The sequence below is a fragment of the Gigantopelta aegis genome, chromosome 14 (assembly GCF_016097555.1).
Source record: "Gigantopelta aegis isolate Gae_Host chromosome 14, Gae_host_genome, whole genome shotgun sequence".
NCBI classification, from domain to species: Eukaryota; Metazoa; Mollusca; class Gastropoda; order Neomphalida; family Peltospiridae; genus Gigantopelta; species Gigantopelta aegis.
Genome location: NC_054712.1, coordinates 23,763,928 through 23,791,419, shown reverse-complemented (window position 1 = coordinate 23,791,419; position 27,492 = coordinate 23,763,928). Strand labels below are relative to the sequence as shown.

The 27,492-nt window shown below is 35.5% G+C and overlaps 1 protein-coding gene across 3 annotated transcripts; it reads right to left on the bottom strand.

Moving 5' to 3' along the window:
- Positions 1-4,339: 4,339 nt before the first annotated feature.
- Positions 4,340-26,729, bottom strand: LOC121388975 (E3 ubiquitin-protein ligase TRAF7-like). Of its 3 annotated transcripts, none has more exons than XM_041520537.1 (14): positions 26,481-26,729; positions 25,037-25,149; positions 24,162-24,305; positions 22,642-22,739; positions 20,162-20,283; positions 19,495-19,610; positions 17,545-17,653; positions 14,991-15,132; positions 14,368-14,472; positions 13,326-13,403; positions 12,613-12,699; positions 9,232-9,373; positions 8,406-8,554; positions 4,340-6,076 (listed from the first exon to the last, which is right to left on the bottom strand). In XM_041520537.1, the coding sequence occupies exons 1-14, from the start codon at positions 26,678-26,680 to the stop codon at positions 5,930-5,932; spliced, it is 1,752 nt and encodes a 583-aa protein (XP_041376471.1). In that variant the 5' UTR covers positions 26,681-26,729; the 3' UTR covers positions 4,340-5,929. The 3 variants fall into 3 exon arrangements, with proteins under 3 accessions (XP_041376471.1, XP_041376472.1, XP_041376473.1); XM_041520538.1 differs by having other exon boundaries at positions 9,241-9,373; XM_041520539.1 differs by having other exon boundaries at positions 24,285-24,305.
- Between the last annotated feature and the right edge of the window lie 763 nt (positions 26,730-27,492).

The window sequence follows — 27,492 nt, the reverse complement described above, 5'->3', positions numbered from 1 at the left end:
CTTGCTACTACAATATACTACATGTATTAACAAATAGCAAGGGATTGCTTATATACTTCTCAACACAGAACAGCACATACCAGGGCCTTTGATATACCAGTTATGGGCCAATCGAACAGTGTACAGTTTATAGCATTAAATAATTTGTTTCACATGCATGCATATATCAAATAACATTGTTCAAGCACACGGTAGCAGTCATGACCATATCAACTTGTTATTCCGATTCTTATATACTCAACAAAATTAATTAATGGTCAATAGACTTTTGGCAATTGTTTGCTAGTGACACATTATTTTGATCATAGATGATTGCTAAAACTTGTTTCAGTAACATTTAAACCATGATACACACAAAATCCTGTACCTGGTGGGGTTTTCGAGATTTAAAAAAACCCTACTGAAATATTTAAGAAGTGCCATACTGTAGACAACTTTCATTGAAACAATCTACATTTTGTTTTACCATATTTTGACATATCCTGAAATATCTATTGGCACTTAATTAATTCTGTCGAGTATATGAACACAAGAGGCATAAGTGAGGGAGGGGGACTTGTTTTGGTAGCCATTGATGTTCTTGTCAATGGAGCAATACCTCTTTTAACAGTAATTACTTTCTGAATTCTCCATAATAATACAAACCCCAGTGAGCAAGACGAATGAATGAAAAAAGAAAGAAATGTTTTATTTAACAATGCACTCAACACATTTTATTTACGGTTATATGGCGTCGGACAGATGGTTAAGGACCACACAGATTTTGAGAGGAAACCCGCTGTCGCCACTACATGGGCTACTCTTTCCGATTAGCAGCAAGGGATCTTTTATTTGCACTTCCCACAGGCAGGATAGCACAAACCATGGCCTTTGTTGAACCAGTCATGGATCACTGGTCGGTGCAAGTGGTTTACACTTACCCATTGAGCCTTGCGGAGCACTCACTCAGGGTTTGGAGTCAGTATCTGGATTACAAATCCCATACCTCGACTGGGATCCGAACCCAGTACCTACCAGCCTGTAGACCGATAGCCTAACCACGACACCACTGAGGCCGGTATGAATGAATGTTTAACACCCTAGGACGAAAAAAACATTGGGTGTCAAACTATGGTAATGCAAACATAAAGTGATGATCAACGTCAATATAAAAATTCAAATAAAATACAGTGTAAAGAACTGTGCAAAAATACAAATAGCACAGATAGATCAAATTAAAATTTAAAGTAAAGTCAGTATCACGTAAAAATTGTAAAACTAATTCTGGATGGAATCGAAATTTCATCACATTAAGTTGGCCAAATATATCTTTTTCGAGTTTCTTCAAGATGCTTACGCTCCACCAAAATTTGGCGCACCGTCAGAGTACACTGACAGTGCTGACATTGAGGTGGAGGATCTTTCTTTAAGATAAATAAATGGGTCAAATATGTATGACCGATGCGAGCAGACACGAGACTATTTCATCCTTCCTGCACTGTCTATAGGAGGACTGCCACTCTCCCAAGAATGGCTTGATAGCATGAAGCTTGGTCGCAACTGCACCGTCCCAATCATGTTGCCAAGTCGAAAAGATAAATTGATTAATACTATATTTGAAATCAGTATAAGACATACCAACCCTGGCTTGAGTCGAATCCAAAGCCGACTTGGCAGCTGAATCTGCCTTATCATTGCCCCTGATGCTAACATGGCTGGGCACCCAACAAAATACAATGTCTTTATTGGCAATGGATAAAAAACCACACTTTCGTATCACCATCCCAATTAAGGGATGGTGATGGTCCAGCTTCATATTGCATAAAGCTTGAAGACACTAAAGTGAGTCATTAAAAATAATAAATTTGGATGCAATCGAATCCTTTATTTCTTCCAAGGCTTTAATAACTGCCCAAACTTCAGCACTAAAAATTGATGCAGTCAGGCAATCTCATGGAATGTATTGTATCTGATGGAAAAACTGTAGCACAAGCCACAAAATACCCATCCTGTGATCCGTCTGTATAAACAGGAATGTAATCACGGTACTTGTCCTGAATTTCCATGAAAAAATGCTTATACACAACAGCATCTGTACGATCTTTCTTCAGATGTGAAAGATCAAGCACAATTTCAAGTGTTGTAATACACCAAGGTGGTAAAACAAAATATGAAGGAGTTTCCAGTGTTCGTTAAATCAGTGTTGGAAAGTGACAAAAAACACTTAATGCGAAGACCAAATGTATGAATAGCACTTGGCTGTGCATCAAACAACTTCATATATTTGTTGTCAAACACTGCATTATATGTAGGATGTGTTGGTAATGATCTAACCTTGAGAAAGCTTTGCACGTCTAGCACCCAAACAAGGTTCGTGTGCATCAATGTACAAGCTCTCTACATGTGATGTCCTAGACGCACCAAGACAAAGCCTAAGTCTCTGGTTGTGTATAGGATCTAGCATCTGCAAGTAAGACTCACGTGCCGACCCATACATAATGCATCCATAATCAATTTTTGATCTAACCAAATGGAGTATAACTTTTCGGTCTGCTCCCCATTCTGTATTACTAATAACTTTTAAAATATTGAGAGCTTTCAAGACCTTCTTTTTAACATATTTAAGATAGGGCACAAAAGATAGCTTCCTGTCAACTATAACCACCAGAAAAAATTTCTCCTCTACAACTGGAATTGGATTTTTGTCCAAAAACAACTGTGGATCTAAGTGGAGACATCTTTTCTGGCAGATATGCATACAAACCGTTTTTGCCTTTGAGAATCGAAAACCATTGTCAGTTTATTGATGAAGTTTATTCAAACAAAGCTGCAACTTACGTTCAATGATCGTACTCATATTGGACGATCTATAGCAAATCTGAAAATCATCGACATATAACGAGCAATCCACACCAGGTGTTAAACACTGGGTGATGCTGTTAATTTTCACAGAAATAAAGTTACAGACAGGATACTACCTTGAGACACACCCATCTCCTGTGTGTGAATGTTGGACAAAGTCAACCCCACCCAGACTTTAAAAGACCTATCTTTAAAAATTGAGAAATAAAAACAGGAATTTGACCTCTTAGGCCCATGCCATGGAGGTTGTTTAAAATCCCATACTTCCATGACCACGACCATGTCAAAAGTTGGTTACCCATCATAAACAACATGAAGTAAGCAAGTTGTACTCAATTTTATTTAAAAAAATAAAACATTTTACAAATGATAATATTACAAAAAGCTAAAAACCTGGTACAAAATACTTCACAGATTTATACATATATGTATTGGGCCAAATTTACAATGCCTGTTTTTCTTAAATGCAGGTATTTAAGCATTGTAAATATATGTAGTTATACACATGTAAGCCACAAGTTTCATGCTTTGTAAATGCAGCTTATAGTGTTCAGTCAAATGTGTTAAAACAATCATCCTGAGTACCATACCATTGTAACATGTTCATGACATGCAGCTTTTTGATGACTAAAATTACATATTAAAAGATATATTGCCATCCTAATGTTTGTTGTAGCTCAAACCAAATTTTACCTTCCAATAATTTCATACGTATGAAAAAAGACATATTGGCAAAGTAAAACGAAAACAGACTGCTACAAACATTAGCACATGACTGCAAACACATATACAGACACTGGTATCCTAACAAGAAAATGTATTTAATATGTAATTTTAGTTGCCAAAAAGATTGCAAACTCAGAAAAATCCCTTTATGCAGCCACCAAAGGAAACACAAAGCTGATCCTACGAACAGGTGGTTGTTTAACAGAGGTGACACCTTGAGCAGGTTTGACTAGCACAAATATAATAAATACAAATATCACATCTCAACATAACTTTCAGACAGATTTGCATATGTACACGTTGAAATTCTGCAGCACCATACTATATTACTAGAATTCTTTAAACTAACTACATTTCAAAGTCAGAAATACAACATAGCAATATGGATTTCCATAATGCAACTAGGGTGATTTCCTATTTTAATACTAACTATGGAACAGACTAGTATAATATTCTATAAAATTTGTGCTTGTGTAAGACTTATTACTGGCAATTTATGTTAAATAATTTAATATTATATTAGGGGTGGGACGTAGCCCAGTGGTAAAGCGTTTACTTGATGTGCTGTCAGTCTAGGATCGATCTCCGTTGGTGGGCTATTTCTCATTCCAACCAGTGCTCCACAACTGGTTTAACAAAGGCCGTGGTATGTACTATCCTGTCTGTGGGATGGTGCATATAAAAGGTCCCTTGCTTCTAATCGAAAAGAGTAGCCCATGAAGTGGCAACAGTGGGTTTCCTTTCTCATTATCTGTGTGGTCCTTAACCATATGTTTGACGCCATATAAATGTAAATAAAATGTGTTGAGTGCGTCGTTAAATAAAACATTTCTTTCTTTCTTTAATATTATATTATACAACTGGCTAGCATGGCCAAAATTTTATGATTTTTTAAGTAAATAACAACAGCTGATTATAAATTTGACCACTGCAGGTCTTAATTTACTCCCCCCCATCCATTATAATTGAAATCCAGTTGTGTAACGGGGGGGGGGGGGGGGGGGGTGGTGGTACAGGATCTTAATTTACCACAGCCCTTTTTCCCTTCAACAATATGAAATACACTTCTTAACTTCTCCAAGTTATTTTAGACCCAACATTTTGAGATTTTCTTCTTTTTTTTAAAGTTCTTCTGTCATGAACTTTTCTGCATGATTCCTGTTGAATGGAACAGTCCATAATGCTGCTGTCGGGGAACCAAAAAAGGGAAATATCAAACCATTAGAAAAAACATAATTCTCGAAGAAGTAAAGTAGTGCATTTAATCCTGGGAAATCCCTCTTAATTATACTCCTGTGCCCCGTTTTACGAAGTCATCTTAGCCCTAAGATCACCTTAAGCATAGCTACCTTATGCACTTAAGGTAATCTTAGCACTAAAATCATTTCATAAAACGGAGCCAGTTTATATCACAGTACACTTAAATCAACAGTGGAAAGACTTAAGAATAATATTAAAATATATTACAGAGGTATAAAATACATTACACTAATATACACGTGTAAAATACCAACAAACACATATAATGTTACATTGTACCAACATTGTATTGTAATAATTGTTCAAGTAAATTATAATATACATTACAATCTAATATGTACATCTCAATCATACTATACAAGATAAAAGTAGTGAAATGTAATGCATATACAATTCTTTGGATGTTAATAATTGTATAGTAGTTTTATCAGTTATAAATGATGATTTATGCTCATCCTCATATTCAACAAGTACACCATCTTGCACATACCACACAGATATTAATAAGTCAGCCTTGGAGACAAAACCTGCTCTTCACACTGGCTACTCTATTAAAATTAGCAACAGGGATCAAAATGCACTGTACAAGGGATCTTTTATATGTACTTTCAAACAGGACAGCACAAACCACGGCATATGATGATGTACCAGTAATGGAGTACTGGTTGGAATGGAAGAAAAATCACCCAAGTCCCATTGAGTTTGATCGAGCCTATGAGTTATCACACATCAGAGGCAAGTTCCTGAGGACAAGCCCTCACGATCACTCATTATTAATTAGACTGGTTTTTGTGCCTAAAATTAAATCAATGTGATATGATAGAACAATGGTACCACTCAAACTGTTCGCAAACGTCCCTCCTCCTGAACATGTAACAAGTAAGCTACACCTGATCACAAACAGCAATGGATGTACTTTCCCATAAACAGGACAGCACAAACCAGAGCTGTTAATGTGCAAGTTATGTAGCACTGGTAGCAATAGTGAAAAACAAAAGCCAACTCTGATCCTATACACCATGACACATCACGCGAGTACTCTATCACCGACCTATATCCTGCACACCCCCACATCTTTCCTTAAAGCCAGTCCTAAAGCCATTCAGGGCAGTTGGAAATATCGGAAGACTTTGATCTCGTGGTCTGTGGAACCGGACAAAAGAAGATTGCCGAACAGTGCTAAAGAATTAACACTGGCCTGATGTCGCTGTAATGTTTGTACTGGCAGCAACTTCTCCACACCCCAAATCTGAAAATACAATAAATGTGTTATAAAAACAGTCGGCAATATAATGTTTATATAATTACAAGACTAGGTGAATAAGTTAAGTGAACTTGGTAATTAAAACGTATGTAGAGCAGAAATGTTTTGATCATAACGACGTTCAAGTTTAAATGATTGCAATTGGCAATGGGAACTGCACCAGTAAAATCAATTCATCCAAGTCCAACAGTTGTTCTAATAGACAAGTTTAAAAATGTTAATAAATATAAAGGCTACATTAATATAATATGTATGAGTAATATCTATCTATCTATCTATCTATCTATATATATATATCATATAATATCTTACATTTTCAGTGCAATCAAAGTATGTGATATTTCCCATTCCATAGTTGGAAAGGGTTAAACAAATGATTTAAAGAGTATGCTTATTGAAAATATAGTCTGAAACACTCGTCTCAGTCGAGTCGAGTTTATGTCACGGGACCTATATTTTTGATCAGTGACCGAAAATATAGAGATTTATCATCATATTTTGCCAATGTATACAGTGATTGCGGGATAAATATATATATATATATATATATATATATATACACACACACACATATACACACACACATACACACACACACACACACATACATATATATACACACACACATATTTATGTGTACATAAAATTCTTCACTCTTAGCCAGTGTACCACGACTGGTATATCAAAAGCCGTGGTATGTGCTATCCTGTCTGTGGGATTGTGCATATAAAAGATCCCTTGCTACTAATGGAAAGAATTTAGTGGGTTTCCTCTCTGAAACTATATGTCAAATTACCAAATATGTTACATCCAACAGCTGATGATTAATAAATCAATGTGCTCTTTTGGTGTCGTTAAACAAAAGAAACATTAACTTTAACTTTAAATACATTTTTAAACAACTAACATTTTACAAGATTTAAGCAGGACTAGCTCTGGGGGAGTTAAAAAGTTTGCCAAATTGTCCATTAAACTTTAAAAATTGTAAAACACAGTTATTTTTCAACTAAATATGAATCGCTACATGAAATTATTTTGCCAAATTATCTATTCAAAAAGTTCAAAAATTGCCAAAAAACATTATTTTTCAACTAAAATATCAATCAATATGTTATATTATTTTGCCAAATTAAAATTAAGTTCACCAATTGTGTTTAAAATTCACAACTGGTGAATATAGCATAAGCCAGAGATGATGGAAAAGTTGTAACCATCCTGGCACTGGCCAAACAAATATTTGTGATTAAAAAAATAATTAAATTTGTACAAATGGTCTGAATCAACATGTTAATTTATACATCAAAACAGCTGAGAATGCAACAAAAAATATGTAAAATACAGCATTCAGGGCCCTAAGGCCTGGAGACAATTTCACAACTTTACATCGTAAGTTTACATTTATGCCTGACAGCTACACCTCCATATGTTTTTATGTGTGTGTCATCTATTTCACGCAGAAAGTAACACCATGAGGGTAAATGGAGCAGCGTAAGGATGAAAGAAAATTAATTATGTATATTTCAGATTATATTAGTTGTACTGTTAGTGGTTATTCAAACTGTGGTTTAGTCATAGATTTATGTTTATGTGCAAACTAACTATGCTTACTATGCTTTGTAAAATTGGTTGCTGAACTCCACCTAAATGGCCTTGCTTGGATTGGAGGGGGGGGGCTTGATCATAACTATGATGAAAGTAAAAGTTTTGTTTAATGATAACACTAGAGCACATTGATTTATTAATCATCGTCTACTGGATGTCAAACATTCAGTAATTTTGACATATAGTCTTAAGAGAGGAAACCCGCTTCATTGTTCCATTAGTAGCGAGGGATCTTTTATATACACCATCCCACAGCCTTTCAGTGTTTCTGCCAAAAATAGTTTTTTGAGTATGGTGCTATGGGATTGAATATTTACAATGTGTGTGCTGCATGCACCTGCTGTCCCCCAGAAAGAAAATGGGTTAGATTTAGGGTTAGGGTTAAGAAAATCATACAGTAATGATAAGAGTAATTAATTTTGTCAAAAGGTCAACTTAAAAATAAAAAAATCTGCAAAAATGTGGGTATGGCACCATACCCATTTTACCCTCTGGCAGAAACCCTGCCGTTGATATACCAGTCATGGTGCACTGGCTGGAACGAGAAATAGCCCAATGGGCCCACCAATGGGGATTAATCCCAAATTGACTGCACATCAAGCGATAGCTATGATGAAACACACAATTTTACAAAACATATTTCTCCATCATAATATCATATATCACAACATCCATGATAAAAAAACGAAAGATTGTGATTTTACTAACTTACCTGAACCTGACTGTCTTGTGAACTGGAGAAGAAGAAATTTCCAGATGGGGAGACGATTAGTGAGGTGACTGTTCCAAGGTGACCTTGGAGGTTTGTAATATGCTGGTGTGTCTTAATATCAAACAGCTGGATGTTCTGGTTGTAGGAACCTGGAATAGTGAATAGTGAATACTGAAATGTTTTTCAAAATGACTTCCTGAAGAATTATGTCTCACTTAGCATATATGACGTGTTGTTCATCTCAAGGCAGGTTACAAGTACTGAACATAAATTAAAACATTTTGGAGAACACTTGAGGTAGAAGAATTTTAGGCCATCCCATTGGCTGTTGGGATGTGCATTTGTTTGAGGATAGGTGAAGTTGAAAAGAAAAAAACAATTTTATATAAAAACTAATATTTAGTAATACATGATTAACCTAGATCTGGGTTTTTTAAAATGTAAATTTAATTTAATTTAATCGAAAACAAAAACTGCTTTTAGTGTGTATTGAAATAAAGTGCCATAACTGTCAACTAATTTAAACAATTTTATTAAAAAAAAAAAAAAGTTTGTGATATAAAATTCATAATTAATTTAGTTTAGTTTTTTTCAAATATAAAACAGTTTTTAGTATGTATTGATATGAACAGCCATAAGTTCAGCTATAAACTAACTTATATCAACACTTATTATCGTCATATTTCAAGATATACAGGGAAATATAAACAATACAACACATCTGTCATAACGATTTCCAATGAATGATGTCATTTTGGGAAGTGACATCATAACATAATGCAGCTTCCAAACAAAAATGTCTTCATTTCAAATGAAGTATAGTTACCTGTATTACCTGTAATGATGTACAGTTTGGTGACTGCCAGAGAATACACCGATCCAAACGAGTGCTCAATGTTTCCAACAGATGTGAAGTTCTCAGTCTCCCACATGTTGATCGTATTGTGAGAACCACTGTACAGTTTTTGCTAAAAAACACAACCAGTGAATGGTTATTTCACAATGCCTCAAAAAAACTGTTTAATCGTTGCCTAGTAGGAAATGACAGACATATTTATCATAATTTATTGTGGGCAATGCATTTTAAAACATTGAAATTTACCCCCTGCAGCTTATTTGCAGCTGCATGCCACAAGAAAAGTAAAGAATCTTTTTAAGGCATTTCCCGATTATTTGTAGAAGGAACCACTTTATATGTATGTTTATATATTCTTTGCTTGTGGTTTGTTTGTTTCTTCTGTACACGTGTTGTATTTATAATCTTGTTTATACAGATAAGCTGTATAGCTCAATGTTAATAAACAATTGAATTGAACTGACCCATAGAGAATGCTACATGAGTGGCTGTTAGATACTATTTATCTTAAACAAGTTGTTTATATAGACAATACTAAATGAGTGGTTGTTAGATATCATTTATCTTAAACAAGTTGTTTATACAGACAATACTACATGAGTGGCTGTTAGATACCATATATCTTAAACAAGTTGTTTATACAGAGAATACTACATGAGTGGCTGTTAGATACCATTTATCTTAAACAAGTTGTTTATACAGAGAATACTACATGAGTGGCTGTTAGATACCATCTATCTTAAACAAGTTGTTTATACAGAGAATACTACATGAGTGGCTGTTAGATACCATCTATCTTAAACAAGTTGTTTATACAGAGAATACTACATGAGTGGCTGTTAGATACCATATATCTTAAACAAGTTGTTTATATAGACAGTACTAAATGTGTGGCTGTTAGATACCATCTATCTTAAACAAGTTGTTTATATAGACAATACCAAATGAGTGGCTGTTAGATACCATCTATCTTAAACAAGTTGTTTATACAGAGAATACTAAATGAGTGGCTGTTAGATACCATTATCTTAAACAAGTTGTTTATACAGAGAATACTAAATGAGTGGCTGTTAGATACCATTTATCTTAAACGAGTTGTTTATACAGAGAATACTATACAAGTGGCTGTTAGATACCATTTATCTTAAACAAGTTGTTTATATAGACAATACTAAATGAGTGGCTGTTAGATACCATTTATCTTAAACCAGTTGTTTATACAGAGAATACTACACAAGTGGCTGTTAGATACCATCTATCTTAAACAAGTTGTTTATACAGAGAATACTACATGAGTGGCTGTTAGATACCATCTATCTTAAACGAGTTGTTTATACAGAGAATACTACATGAGTGGCTGTTAGATACCATCTATCTTAAACGAGTTGTTTATACAGAGAATACTACATGAGTGGCTGTTAGATACATGAGTGGCTGTTAGATACCATCTATCTTAAACGAGTTGTTTATAAAGAGAATACTACACGAGTGGCTGTTAGATACCATCTATCTGAAACGAGTTGTTTATACAGAGAATACAACACGAGTGGCTGTTAGATACCATCTATCTTAAACGAGTTGTTTATACAGAGAATACTTCACGAGTGGCTGTTAGATACCATCTATCTTAAACGAGTTGTTTATACAGAGAATACTTCACGAGTGGCTGTTAGATACCATCTATCTTAAACGAGTTGTTTATACAGAGAATACTTCACGAGTGGCTGTTAGATACCATCTATCTTAAACGAGTTGTTTATACAGAGAATACTTCACGAGTGGCTGTTAGATACCATCTATCTTAAACGAGTTGTTTATACAGAGAATACTTCACGAGTGGCTGTTAGATACCATCTATCTTAAACGAGTTGTTTATACAGAGAATACTACACGAGTGGCTGTTAGATACCATCCATCTTAAACGAGTTGTTTATACAGAGAATACTACACGAGTGGCTGTTAGATACCATCCATCTTAAACGAGTTGTTTATACAGAGAATACTACACGAGTGGATGTTAGATACCATCCATCTTAAACGAGTTGTTTATACAGACAATACTACACGAGTGGCTGTTAGATACCATCTATCTTAAACGAGTTGTTTATACAGACAATACTACACGAGTGGCTGTTAGATACCATCTATCTTAAACGAGTTGTTTATACAGACAATACTACACGAGTGGCTGTTCGATACCATATATCTTAAACGAGTTGTTTACATAGACAATATTACACGAGTGGCTGTTCGATATCATTTATCTTAAACAAGTTGTTTACATAGACAATATTACACGAGTGGTTGTTAGATACCATTTATCTTAAACCAGTTGTTTACATAGACAATACTACATGAGTGGTTGTTAGATACCATTTATCTTAAACAAGTTGTTTATACAGACAATATTACACGAGTGGTTGTTAAATACCATCTATCTTAAACTAGTTGTTTACATAGACAATACTTCACAAGTGGCTGTTCAATACCATTTATCTTAAACGAGTTGTTTCAAAATGTAACTACACATCACAAATCAATCTATTTTTATTGTGCTTTTCCCTAACGTTAATGCCGCTGTCACAAAAGCTAAATAACATTCAGACATTTTTTAACACAACTGAACTCAAAAAGAGCAATAAATCAGTACCAACGACTAAAAGCCAACTTTCTGATGTACGTTCAAAGTTTCAATTGCATCTGTTCAATTAATTAATGTTTTCTGGATGACAATGGTAATAGCTATACCGATAGGTGATCAGTGTTAGTGATCAGGCAGTAAACGTTCAAACTACTAATGACTTTCTAATAATATTTTTAACAAAACAACCATGTATTATCAAATGCAGATTACCTGGTACAGTGGACCTTACACAATAAATCATGGTAGCAATTCCTCAGCACATCTTAAACTACGACTATTTTGTCTCTGAACATTTCAACACTTGGTCTCACATATAATGAGTTCCACCCACATTCCATTTCCTATTTCTAAATCTGGATTTATAAATATGAAAAGTGAGCCTCTTCTTCTTCTTACTTATTTTTGTGCTTATATCCAATTTAGGTCTAAGCACGCTGTCCTGGACACACACCTCAGATATCTGGGCTGTCTGTTCAGGACAGTGGATTAGTTGTTAGTAGTTAGAGAGAGAGAAGGTGTAGTGGTCCGACATCTACCCATTGAATCGTTAAAACTTGCTCTGGGTGGGAGCCAGTACCGGGCTACGAACCCTGTACCTACCAGCCTTATATCCGATGGCTAAACCACGACACCACCGAGGCTGGTAGTGAGCTTCAATGAGATGGGCTATGGTATCAAGGGAGTTAACTCTTACTCCACAACCTCACCTTATCTGTGCTTAAAGCCAGAGCTCTGACCCAGTGGTTCAGATTTGACAAGGAATGTTTCAGTATAAGTGTGTTTGCTTCCCAGATCTGAAAATAAATAAATAGAATAAACATATAAAGCCAGTCTTATATAGAGATATATATTCTATTCACTGTACAGTGTACACTATTCAACTGAAAACAAAAAATCTGTAAAAATAAAAATCAGTAAAAAAATTAAATTGTGTATTTAAATTTTTAAAAAATTGACACTTTTGTTTTTTTCTTTCTTTTCATTAATACAATAATAAAATATAATATTTAGAAAAGATTATAGACTTAGAGAATATTCAACGAGCCATGAGGCAATACTGTTTATCTTGCACAAGTGAACTGTTTGCAAGTTGAGAATAAGAGACCGCGTTGCATCATATCTGTGACGTACATATCACTGATGACATAAGTTAGTGGTTGACATGACTTCCACCATGGAAACTATTCTTACACACAATTAACCACCTATACTGAAGCACTGTTTATGACGTCAAAACGTATTTATGGGAAGAAATGGGTTTTTTTCTTTCCCTAGAAAAAGATCACTTTTCTTTCCCCGCTTCTTTCTGCCCATATATGTAATAAAATCCACCACTGAACATCATTACTGGCACCAAGTCACAAACCTACTCCAATCAGTCATAATTAGAGAAGAATCCTGCTAAACATTTATTTCTCACCTTTATCAAGGAAAAGGAAGAAGTGCAGATATATTTGTCAAATACTACCATTGCACATATAAGATTATCGTGAGCATTCTGAAAAACAGAGAAAAAAAGAATCTTAGATTAATAACAAAATATCATAAATCATCTTGATGTCTTGTACCAAAGTTAAAATTTGTGTTGTTTAATGACATCACTAGAGCACAATGATTAATCATCGGCTACTGGATGTCAAACGTATAGTAATTCTGACATGTAGTCATCAGAGGAAACCCGCTACATTTTTTCTAATACAGCAAGGGATCTTTTATATGCACTTTCCAACAGACAGGAAAGCACATTCCACGGACTTTGACCAGCTGTGGTGCACTGGTTGGAATGAGATATAGCCCAGTTCTATGAATTTTGTATCAATGGTTATTGCTGTCCTTTACATTTGATGTACCTCTTAATTAGCTCTACTGGGTCTACCCTGGTAGATCTAACAGCATTGCGTGGACTCCCATGTCTAGGTGACATTTCATCTATAAATAACAATTCAAATATCAACCAATTACACTTCGCCGTTTATAGCGTTATTCAGGAGCATACAAATTCTAAAAATATCAGGCGAGACTATTTATGTAATATGCGAACTTGTTGGTCTATTTCAACATTACAAAAACTGGGGGGAAAGTGCAGTAATAAACTCTGGATTGTATACTAGTATAAACAGATTTTATGGCTATACCATCATGGTTTGTTTTTTTCGTCTTGAAACAAATTTTATATAACATTTTATATTGAAATGATTTTAAATCACTGGCATGATTTTGCAAGTAAGGTTTTGATTGGTCGAATGAAAGGTCAACTGGACATGAGCTCCAACGGGCTGCTGTTAGATCCACATGTAATAGTAGAGCTAATTTTAATTAGATTGTCACTGAACATGACTTTCTAATCATGCTGGTTTACAGAGAGCTAGTCAAATGTACATGTATGCTAAATGCTTAAATATTAAACATATACTATACAAGATTAAAACGTTAATACCAAACATGGCATGTTATTTAAATACCTCCAGGTTCTGTACTTGAGACCCAGTTTCTATATCCCACACTCGAATGGAATGGTCGTTGCCTGCTGAATACAGACGGTCGGACGAGACGACTAAACAGTGAACCTGATTATTACAAAGTAAATAAACATGTATATTGAAATAATGTAAAACAATGGGCAACATATTAGACAATTTTATGAACCTACCTTAAATTAAAACAAAACAAAAACATATTCTAATTAAATTATTAATATAGTGGTGTAAATATTATATGATTTTGCCTGTCTGATGGTCATAGTTTACATCAATGATTATTTAATTTTCATTCAATGTTTAGATATATGTAACAAGCATTTAGCACAAATAATACTGGGGAAAAAAATCAGATATTTAAAAAGTCTTACATCAATCAGTAACTGTTTCCACAACATATCCAAGTTTTGTTAAATTCTGAATTTATAAAAACATTCTAAAACAATAATTATCTGGGAAAAAAACAAAAATGCAATTCATTTTTAATTACTACAACAAACAGCACGCTGGTGTACAACAGGGGTACATCCTCTTTGGCTATTTGTAGAAATAATAGGTAAATAATTTTTAAAAGGCAAGCTTAATACAGCAGAGAAATAAATACATACCACTCCAGTGTGTCCGTGGAAGTTATTGATGCAGCCTTTGGCGAGAGATTCCAGATCCCAGACTTTGATGACACTGTCAGCGCCTGCACTGTACAGTTTGCCCTTGTAGGCACACAAACACCAAACCACATCCTTGTGACCCCTAAAACAGAGACAGAGCATAACTCGAAGAAGAGAAATAAAACTCATATCCAATCAAAAGACTGAAATATGGAACAAGGCTCATTAAACAACACTTGCTGTTTTGTGGGCTCAAAAGATTGAAATATGGAACAAGGCTCATTAAACAACACTTGCTGTTTCGTGGGGTCAAAAGTCTATTAAAATTTGCTGCTAAAACTTTACTCTATAATGTTTAAGATGATAGCTAATATTTTAGTGTGGCATAAAAATAACATTAGGAAGGCAAGAAGATAATGATATTCACAAGACTGATATCCAGAGTTAACCTTTACATTATTAAAGATGAATTACACTGTCACAAAGATATATAAATTATATGCTTTAATATACTGAAACACAATAAAAACTCACAACAGATATTTTAAAATAGTTTGTTGTGATTAATGAAAAATATATTTATTGGACTTAAAATAACAATTTATGAGAGGAAGCCATTGATTGGTACTTTTGTCTGAGTTTTAATCCTGGTTTTGTTCTCGTTACACATACAATAGCAGAAACACACAAAATGGTGTGAAATGCGTTCACTACATGCTCAATCATGCTGCATGCAATGCACGTGAAATGCCAGTATGTGGACACATAAAAGTCACGTAACAGTGTCATATTTCTCGTCACATTAAGAATGCCACGACTCAGAGAAGAACAAATGGAGCGAGCATTGGGCATGGTTCAAGGGGGGACTTCGCAAAGCCAAGTTGCTAGGACCTTCAGAGTCCATCCATCAACTATTGGACAACTTGTTGAACGTCATCAACAGACCGGGAGTGTCCGTGATCGACCTCGACCTGGTCAATGTCCCGTTACGACCCCACGCCAAGATCGGCAGATTCGACGACACCACCTCCGTGACCAGTTCAGAACTGTGATGATGACAGCAAGCAATATGATAGGACGTCATGGAAGGCCTATCCATCCGATGACAGTCATCCGTCGACTCAGAATGGCTGGACTCAGATGCAGACGTCCGTACAACGGTAACATCATGACACCACGACATCGTGCTGCGAGACTACAGTTTGCTCTCCAGAATGGTAATCATCCACCAGCCTTTTACCGGAGCATTGTTTTCTCAGATGAGTCCCGTTTCTCTGTCTCCTTTGCCGATGGAAGAGCATGTGTGTACAGGAGATGCCATGAACGTTACGCCGACGGATGTGTGAGGGAATGTGATCGGTTTGGCGGTGGTTGTCTGATGGTATGGGGGGCAATCAACTGTGATTTCAGGAGTGATCTCATCATTGTTCACGATGCCCTTACAGCCCAGCATTATGTTGACGTTATTCTAAGACCAGTTCTCCAGCCACTTTTGTGCCGTCACCGAAGACCAAGAGGTCCCCTTCTGTTTCAACAAGACAATGCCAGTCCACATACTGCAAGAATTACCCAGGCATTCCTGCAACAAGCCGGTATCACCGTTATGAACTGGACCACCGTTTCACCAGATCTGAACCCAACTGAACCACGTGGGATGAGTTAGGACGTCGTGTACGTCACCGCCAGCCACCACTGCTGAGCTTGCACAGGCATTGCAGGAGGAGTGGAGGAACATTCCTGTGGCTTTTTGAGATGTTTGTGCCAATCCTTTCCCCGTCGTCTTCACGCATGCTCACGGGCCAATGGTGGACACACCAGATACTGACCTTGATATGGGGTGTGGGGGGTTGGGTTGAACTTTTCGATTACGAATGCAACTCGATTACTGATGATAACTGGCCATGTTTCCATGTGAATGTATCTCATGAATACCAGTCATTAATGTCATATTACATTATCCATCAATTCATTAATAGTTTGCCGTTATTTGCAATGAAAAGTTGTTTTTGCATTTTCACTGTGTGTCAGTATATTATATTAGATATTGAGGCTGAAAACCAGAAATGGTATTATCCACATTCATGATTTTTTTTTATATATGAATTTAAATGTTTAAAATATTTTACAGAAAAATCTGAAAAGAAAGCATATAAATGTGTATATTTATTTATTCAAATACTGTTGCATAATTAAAGACTTGGGGAATAGCCATACTCTATGTATTATTTCTTGACTCATTCAACATTATTTTTGTTATTACGTAAACAAAGAAATGTTGATAAAACCCTCTCAAGGCTAACTCTGGCACTTGCCAAATTCGCCAATTGTGAATTTTAAAAACAACTGGTGAATTTCATTTTTAATTTTGCTAAATAATTTCATGTAATAATTTATATTTTGTTACAAATTAACTGGATTTCTGTTTTCTGTTGATCCAGAGCTAGCCATGCCTATAATATTTCTTTACATAAATTGAAAAAACACAATTTTTAACATCAGCAACTTCCAACAAGAAACCAGGCCACTTGTCCTAGCACTTTTAAACCATTATTACCGACAGGTTCCAATACATTTGAATGTAAATGGCATTTCCCATCTCTCTACTCGGCCAGAGTTATCTGGACTAGATGCAAAACTTCGAACTGATCGTCTTCTCGGTGCACCTGTTAATGAGGAAATGAAAGGAATGTTTGTTTAACGACACCTCAGCACATTTTAAACTAAGATTATTTGATGTTTAGTATAATTATTTAGCGACACCTGTTGTCACCAGACTACTTCTACAGACAAGCATTAAGGGATCTTGTACATACGTGTTCAGTCGGTGGTCTTTGATACTGGTTAAGAAGGAAAAAACAGACGTAACACTTACATAATTATTCAAACTCAAAAAAATAATGAGGACTCAGTATTTCGACTGCAATGAAATTACATTATTTTATGCTTGGAACACATCGCTTACAGTGCTATCCTTCTCATTTCTGGAATCTTGGGAGTCAATATCAAGCATTATCACACACCAGTGTAAGATACTGCTCATCTAACTAGTGTAATAATGGCGTGATGTAGATCACTTGCTGACCCAATTTGTAGAAAAATAACGTGTAGTAGGTCTCGACATCTGCTTACTTCTGCGTTGCGGCTTGTTTGCAATAAATAAAATACTAAACTAGCTTGCCTGTCATACCATTTTTACGAAACTCATGAACAGTGTTGGCATCTGACTTGCTTTTGCAAGTCAGATACCAAAACTGTTCACTCATTTCATAAAAATGGTATGACAGGCAAGCTAGTTTAGTATTCTATATTTATTCCCCTTCATGTATGTGCTGATATCCAATTAATTATTAAGGTTCAAGTATGCTGTCCTGGACACACACCTCAGCTATCTGGGCTGTTTGTCCAGGACAGTGGGTTAGTTGTTAGTGGCTAGTGAGAGAGAAATCAGCATAGTGGCTTAACACCTACTAGCCTAACCACTATACCAATGAGGATGGTATTATGTCCCTATTCAACTCACCTACTTTAAAAATCTCTCTCACAAATTTGAATAGAAAAAAAGAAAAGAAATGTTTTATTTAACGACACACTCAACACATTTTATTTACGGTTATATGGCGTCAGACATATGGTTAAGGACCACACAGATTTTGAGAGGAAACCCGCTGTCGCCACTTCATGGGCTACTCTTTCCGATTAGCAGCAAGGGATCTTTTATTTGCGCTTCCCACAGGCAGAATAGCACAAACCATGGCCTTTGTTGAACCAGTTATGGATCACTGGTCGGTGCAAGTGGTTTACACCTACCCATTGAGCCTTGCGGAGCACTCACTCAGGGTTTGGAGTCAGTATCTGGATTAAAAATCCCATGCCTCGACTGGGATCTGAACCCAGTACCTACCAGCCTGTTGACCGATGACCTAACCACGACGCCACTGAGGCCGGTAGTTTGAATAGACTAAGATAATAAAATTCAAAGGTTAATGTTTGTTTTCTTTAATGACACCACTACAGCACATTTATTTATTCATCATCGGCTATTGGATATCAAACATAATTAAATTTTGAGGAAACCTGCTAATTTTTTCCATTAGTAGCAAGAGATCTTCTATATGAATCATCCCACAGACAGGATAGCACATACCACAGCCTTTGCAGGGTTTCTGCCAGAAAGAAATGTTTGGGTATAGTGCTATGGAATTGAATATTTACAATGTGTGTGCTGAATGCAACTGCAGTCAACAGGGGTTATGGGGGGCTAAGTTTAGAGTTAGGATTAAGAAAATCATACAGTATTGATAAGATTCATTAATTTTGTCAAAAGGTCAACTTAAACAAATAAAGTGTGCAAATAAATTTGTGTGGGGCGCCATACCCGTTTTACCCTCTGGCAGAAAGACTGTTTAATATACATGTACCAGTTCTAGTGCACTGGCTGGAATGAGAAATTCAAGGGAGACAAACACCTAAGGAAAAGGTGGTGAGATGGAGAAACTGAAATGACCTGTTGAGTCCACCAGTGACATCTGCGAACTAGACAATCGTACACCCGGACTGGTCAACAAAGATTCCACTGTGGCGTGCAGTTCATCATACTTCTGTTGTAATGATTGCAAGTTTCTGAGAGAAGATAAAAAAGAATACTGTATTTTATTTAGCCATCAAGGATATTAATATAACTTAATATAAGTAGAAAAGTAGTAATACATTACTAGTATATTAGTTTCTACATTGTCTTTTATTAATTTAAACACTATTTATTATAAGCAAGTAATTAACAAAACATGAAGTGTGTGTGAGAGAGAGAGAGAGAGAGAGAGAGAGAGAGAGAGAGAGAGAGAGAGAGAGAGAGAGAGAGAGAGAGAGAGAGAGAGAGAGAGACAGACAGACAGACAGAGAGAGAGAGAGAGAGAGAGAGAGAGAGAGAGAGAGAGAGAGAGAGAGAGAGAGAGACAGACAGAGAGAGAGAGAGAGAGAGAGAGAGAGAGAGAGAGAGAGAGAGAGAGAGAGAGAGAGAGAGAGAGAGAGAGAGAGAGAGAGAGAGAGAGAGAGGGAACAGTAAAAAAGGAGCAAAGTACGGACAGAGTATGTAAAGTATTATGTTAAATTGTTTGTCAACATGTCTGTCTGTGTTTACCCATGTCTGTTCTATACAAAAATCATCAACTCACTCCATACAGCCTGAAAGTTGAGATGAAATATCATCACGAGCTGATTCTAGTGTACCAACACGATCTGTGAGATCTGTGACTTGATGTTTCAGCGACTGGTTTTCCTTCTCCACATCAAGTATCTACAATAATTCAGCACACAAATGTTTCGGAAAAACTCATAATTCAACATTTGTTACAATCCAACCCATCATTTCAGTCACAAATTGGTACATGGGCAAGCATTAAAAAAAATGCTTGAACTAAAAAGTGGGAAAAGGCACATAATTCAGTTATAAAAAAACTTTTTCAGTGTTCTGTAAAATCACCTTTAAAATGTCGTTTTCTGTAACCAGGTCATGTGCTTATAAAATGATCATTAAGTCTTGACTGAAATCTCTAATAACATCTTGAAACTTTAACGTCATGGCAACGCATACATATTGCAAGTGTGTGACATATTAAAGATTTGAGTCTAGACTGAAGTTTTATAAGCTGTGGCCAGGCCACACATTCCTTTCTTTTCATCTCTCACTTTCTAGACAGTTTCACAGTAACCATTTATTGGCTCCATATGTGCTGAGATATCATTCAAACATTCCTTTCTATTCCTTAATTTTTTTCTTGATATATGTGAAAAATAAAATAAAATACTGATGAAACACTTCAATAAAATGGTGGGTCAGGTTAGAAGGTATTCACACTGCGCAATTTGTAGAAACAGCTTGTAGCATACACTTTGTGGTACTCTTTTTATTGTACACTTCTTGTGCTTCAGTGAGTGGGTGGGTGGGTGGGTGGGTGGGGGGGTATGTAACTAACAGTTGGGGTGTTTGCCTGAAGTTCACTGGATCTTAGATTTTATCGATCTTGATGGACTAGTGTTTTTTCCTGTACCATACAGTGTTCTTTGAATAATACATTAAAGACTTAATATCAACAAGTATAATCTAATATTTAATTAATAAAATGGTTAAATGTGGCAGCTATTATATATAACGGGCACAGCCATTTTGTGAATACGCCCTCTGGTTACGTAATACCTAACGTGTCACATCAGGAATTAGTCTTAGAACTGAAGAAACAAAACATACCTAATTTTTGCGGATGCATCACACTGTTCTGTAATAATATCCATTCCAGTTAGCCAGCAATAAGTATATATTATTTTTCAATACAAAATAAACCACCATTGTCAAAGTGTCGAAATAACTGTATTATGTTTTGTCCATACATTAACCCCCGTACTGAAATGATAATCGGAGTGTTTTCTTAGTTAATTGGTCTTTTCTTTCCAAGGCCTGTATCTGTGGTTCCTGATTGGCAGGTGTATATTTTGGACGGTCACCAGTCAAGGTGTCTAGACACAAACAAAATATGTGCCTCTTTCATTTAGTTATGTAGTTTAGTATATTATCAAGTCATTTATGTTGTTTTACAAGTCAGGTTGATAAAAGCAAAGCGCCTTGTTGTAAATGACTGCCTTTGTTTACACTGTGCATACAGGAGTTGGTTGGAGCTGACATCACTTTGCGCCAAGCTAGAATTCTGCACACACCAAAAACAAAAGAAAATGGCTGCCCCCAGTTAGCAGGAATAATCAATTTTGTTTATTAACTCTAAAATTATGCATTTTTCATTTCTTAAAGTGTCAGTATGTGTTGGTGGTCCAGGTATGCATCTTTCCAACACATAAGGCTCTTGTTTGAGTTTACTCCCCCCTTAAACTTGATTTGGAACAACCAAAGGTATCCATACATAATCAAATTTAATGTTTATTTTGTAATTGTGCAAAGATAATTAAAAGAAAAATATTATACCAACCCAGGATTAAATTTAATTATGCTTTGAACAACCGGGTCCAGGTCTACAACTCAGTTCAGTTCTACAAATCATTGCACATTACATTTCATTTCAACTTATTTTTGTGTTTATATCCAATTAAGGTTCAAGCACGCTGTCCTGGGCACACCAACCTCAGCTATCTGGGCTGTCCAGGACAGTGGGTTAGTTGTTAATTGTTAGTGGTTAGTGAGAGAGAAGAGGCTATAGTGGTCTTACACTTACATACCGAATGAATGAATGAATGAATGAATGTTTAACAACACCCCAGCACGAAAAACACATCGGCCACCGGGTGTCAAACTATGGTAATGCAAACAAATAAGGTGATGATAACATCAATATAAAAATTCAAGATTTAAACAAAAGCAGTGTAAAGAACTGTGCAAAAATACAAATATCACAGATAGATACTGACTTTTATTTAAAATTTCAATTTGTGCTGTATTGGCCATTCTCAATGAGAATGTTACACCCCTGCACTAAGTTGTTAAAACTCGCTCTGGGTGGGAGCCGGTACTGGACTGCAAACCCGCAGCCTTATGTCCAATGGCTTAACTATGAAACCACCGAGGCCGGTGTCATTGCACAGTGAGAATGCCCCTTTACATACCCGTAAGTCAGACATACTTAAGGCCAATGTGATGTACAAAACTTACTCTGCTGAGGGATAGTCCGTTGGAGACAAAACTCTTTGAGAAGCTGCACACTTTGGAATGTTCTTCTACTAGAGACGACCGGCCTACAACTGTACAACCTGCAAAATGTTTTTACATTGCTGTATATATTGAATTGTTAAGTTGTATTTCAGTCTACTGTCAGACAAATGTGGACAAACATTGTTCTATTGTGTTATTAAACAAACATAATATCATGGCTCGAAAATAGCATTGAGTCCAATTTTAGATGTAGTAGGTAAAATAGAAATTCATCTGTTAAAGCCACAACAAAATGCAGGTAATTTTTAAAGAGAAAGATGTGTGTATGATTATGTCATCTGCTATTTAGCTTGCGATTTTGTTATATTTTAATTCTATAAATTATAATGCTCTAATATACATCTCAGAGGTTCTACTTTTTTACACACTGTCCCATACCATCAAAACATGATGTCTTACTTCCAGCAGGCCAAATGTGTTTTTTAGTTGGACATATTTCTTTTGACCTACTATTTTTATCCTTCTGACTACACGACGTCATGCAAGTCGACACACTGTACACTGTATACAGTGCATTCTCCAATTCATATTTCCCACTGTTTTGCACATGGCACTCACCAGAAATAATAATATACCAAGGGGAAATACATTACTTTTCGGCAAGTATTTTCACTTGACAACAATGGTGGCATGTTGCGGTAATTTTCAGGAATCGATAGCTGATTGTGACAGCTAAATCTAATCATTTTACCAACAATGAAAATCATGAAATGTTGGAATATTAATCATAGTTCGTTTCCCCAAAACATTCTGGTCAGCAAAACACTGTTATTGGGAATAATGGACATAAATAATGAACATCTGGCCACAAATGCCTGTAAGTAAACACAACTTTTTAGATTTTTTGCCTAATTTTAATAGATAATATCTGATCTAAAATATGATAAAAATTTGAAAAAACCCCACGGAAATAATACTTACTGACTGAAATAAAAACTTTATTTTATGTATGTATTTATAAATATTTAAAGTAAAAATATGTGAGTAAAAGTTATAACGTGGATTTTATCAAAATTTAGTCCAGTTGACTTCCTATTTTGAGCACTGTAACATGTTAGTGTTTTCCCTAGCTTGTTTTAGCATGGTGCGGCACCATGCCTCAATAGTCTAGCACCATCTTGCCTTAATCAGCACCATGCTGCCCTGAGATTAAAAAAGCCTTTTTCAATAATTAATTTCAAAATTGCCTTTTTAAAACACTCAGAAAATTTATTATTAATCTTTTATATCTTTTGCCATTCATTTATTAAAGCACATAAATTACATTAATGTTTATTTCAATTAATTTTTGTGTATTTTTAATGAAAAACAAGTTCTACAAAAATGGGAAAATGCCCCAAAAGTGTTTGGTCTACCTTGCCTTGCCAAATTTCTAGAGAAATCACTACATGTGATTCATTTCTATTTCTCAAAGTTGTTACTTGTAAACTAGCCAGCCACTTGTTCTAATTTGGCCACACCTTGATCCTTGTTGCAGCATGGCACAAACTGACAGTTCTTCAGATGGTTTTCTACATTGTGTTTTTTTATACCTCTACACAGATTAGAGTTTGGACACGAAACATCAGCAAAACCACAGCTACCTTCATGTTCTTGTCTCTTTCCTGAAGATAATCAAACAAAATTAAAAGTATTAACAGAATCTTAATATGCACAGTGACATGGATGGACCCATTTTCAGAATTATCAAAAGTTTGACATCCAACCGCTGATGGTTATTTCATACATGTAAATGTGTTCTAGTGGTATTGTTTTAAAAAAATATTGATCCCCGTCGGTGGACCCATTGTGCTATTTCTACCTTCGCCCAGTGCACCACAATTGGTATATCAAAGGCTGTGGTATGTGCTATCATGACTGTGGAATGGTGCATATAAAAGATCCCTTGCTACTAATGGAAAAACACATAGTGGGTTTTTTCCCCAATGACTGTGTCAAAATGTTTGACATCCAATAGCTGATGATTAATAAAATCAATGTCCTCTAGTAATGTTGTTTTAAAACAAAACAAATTTGGAAAAAAAAAAAAAAAAACTTTTAACTGTTTCTTGTCATTCAGGGCTCAAATGTAATGGCTGCAATGGCGATTGCTGTAGCTGCGACATGAATTGCTGGAGGTCATTGGCTTTACTGATGGCTATTTTGTTTTATAACTGAATTTTTTTTATTGCTGTTGGTTAAAGGGATAATTTTGGGTTTTTAATTTTGTATTTATTTGTTGCAAAGTTACTGGATTAAAATTGCCTACAGCAAAAATATTTCAAAACTGCCATATATCTCTATCATTTCTTTAAAAATTACAAACCACAATCTGCCTTGTAAAATTACCACTGACCTAGTTCGATAACCTCTTGACAGCCATTAGGATCTAATATCCATTCACCATCATTTTTTTTAAGTCCATACTGGCAGTGAATCAACAAGTCTTCAATCTGACCAACAACCAGTCTGAAATGTAAAACGGCAAACTCTTGTTACAGTAAAGTTTAAAAAATTAATATAATTAAAATTAAGAACCGGACTACAACAATAGTATATCATGTTATAGCAAAGCATCAATACAGCCATGTACCCATGGGTTTGGGGGTTATGTGGCATGCATTGTGCTGTCTTCTGCTTCTTTTTGGAAACCCCTGCCCACTACCAATCCTAGTCGGGGCTGCTTGTGCTCTCTTGCACATGCCAAACATGGGCGGTCCCCTCTCCCACCCACCTCCCAACCATGTTCCTGTCCTAGATGGAGGAGCTTGTGCAAGTTGACACCTGCGCCTATGACAGGTGTGTGCTAAAACAGCTTGCTCTGGATGTACACTTTAAATCCTATGACCTCACTTTACTTGTTGCTCTCACCAACTGTGTCGAAATATTCCTGTTTGACACTTAGGCTTTGTACACAATAAATATAACATATCTCACCGTAATTTCACTTGAAATCCATATTTCGTAAAAGGTACAATTTTTTAATCACAAGATTTTCCTCAAACACATTCAGGTGCATTAGTAATGTTCAAACAAACAAATTGCAACAGCAACTTTGCATTGGAATTTTTCCAGCATTCTTAAAATGGAAATGTCATTTACTGAGTTTATGGTTATAGCAAGGAGATACAAAGTGGCGTCATTGGAATAAAGACATCATTCAACTATTAATCTTGACCCCTTACAAATTTATATAACAAGCAGACAATGCTGTTTACAGGTCAGGTAAAAAAAATTTTTATAACTTTGGACAAAATATTAATTTTAAGTTTTAAAAAATGAAAGAAATAAAAAGTACCTTTTGTCAAATATACACTGGTGGCACCTAAGTCTGCACACCTAAGCATTTGTGTTATATTTTAAAGTTAAAATCTTTCTTTTAAAATATATGTTTCACCGCCATTGTACAATGGAACAATAAACGTGTTACTACTGAATGTTATTTTAATTTTAAAAGAATTTAAACTAAAAAAATTACGTCGGATATGTTTTATTTATTGAGTACGGAGCCAAAACAAGGGTCCAAAAAGTGACTGCCATCGACCTTGGTGTAGGGCGCACATCAAGTCAATACTTTCTATGTCCGTTCGAACTTGTTTGACACTAGTTCATCAAGATAACCTTGAATACAAGTACAAACACAAGCCAACTTGCCAAGGCTGTGCTTGCACTTGCATTCGAGGTTAATCTTGATGAACTAGTTTGACACCAAATAGCTGTAGTTTAGAATGTCATATGATATAGCTTCATTAAACATTAATTTCATTTCATTTTTATTTTTTTATTTTTTATTTATTTACCTGTTGATTACCAACTGACTTGTATCGCAGTGCGTGTTGTCGACCGGACATTTGGTGGTGGCAAACGCGCACTTTCTACAAAACGTGTGACCACATCGTACGTTAATCACGGGGTCCGAGTACAGATTTAAACACACTGGACACTTGAGGTGCGTGTTGGGTTCTTCTGTCAGTTTTATCGGCAAATCATTGTGATCCATAGATGCTAGTTTACATCCCGAAAAATAAATGTGACATCACGCAAGTTACTTTTTCATTATTTTAGTTCCTGGTTCTAGGGACCAGTCATTAAATGAAAAAAAAAAAATCTAAAACAACTAAATAAACAGTATTCACTCGATAAAAAATATCATAGTGGAGCTTTTATGAATTTACAATTTTTTTTTCAATATTATTAATTGTTACATTTAAAAAAATAAAATAATAAAAGTGCATGTATGTGATAGCCAATTGCAAATGACTGATCCATTAACTTCCTGTGATATACAATCTAACCGGAATTGAGTTTGGACTAAAGATACTGTTGAACGCCGAATGTCTACTACTAATACATGTATTTATTTTTTCCAATTCCCCCCCCCCCCCCCCCCCCCCCCCCCCCCATATTGGCAGAATTCTTTATTAGACATGCATTTTTATACATACTGAATACCAACATGAATGTTATTTAAATTTTAATATTCAGATGTAATCTAAAATAATTTTCAGGATTTGCAATTTAAAGTTTTTCATTTTTTTTTATTTAACAACACCATTAGAACACATTGATTAACTAATCATTGGCTATTGAATGTCAAACATTTGATAATTCTGACATATAGTCTTCATGGGAACCCACTACATGTTTCCATTTGCAAGAAAGAATGTTTTATATGCACTTACCCACATTTGGGAAATCACATACATATATTTTTTATATACCAGTCGTGGAGCACTGGTTGAGACAGGAAAAACCCAATCAGAGAATGAGTCCACCAAGGGGGATTGATCCTCCAACTGAAGAATCTCAGGC

Coding starts and splice junctions, on each gene's coding strand:
- LOC121388975 (XM_041520537.1), bottom strand. CDS start 26,680: ATGGATCACAATGATTTGCCGATAAAACTGACAGAAGAACCCAACACG. Junction 19,611..20,161: donor CAACTTTCAGGCTGTATGGA/GTGAGTTGATGA, acceptor ATCTTCTCTCAG/AAACTTGCAATCATTACAAC. Junction 17,654..19,494: donor GTCACTGGTGGACTCAACAG/GTCATTTCAGTT, acceptor CCTCATTAACAG/GTGCACCGAGAAGACGATCA.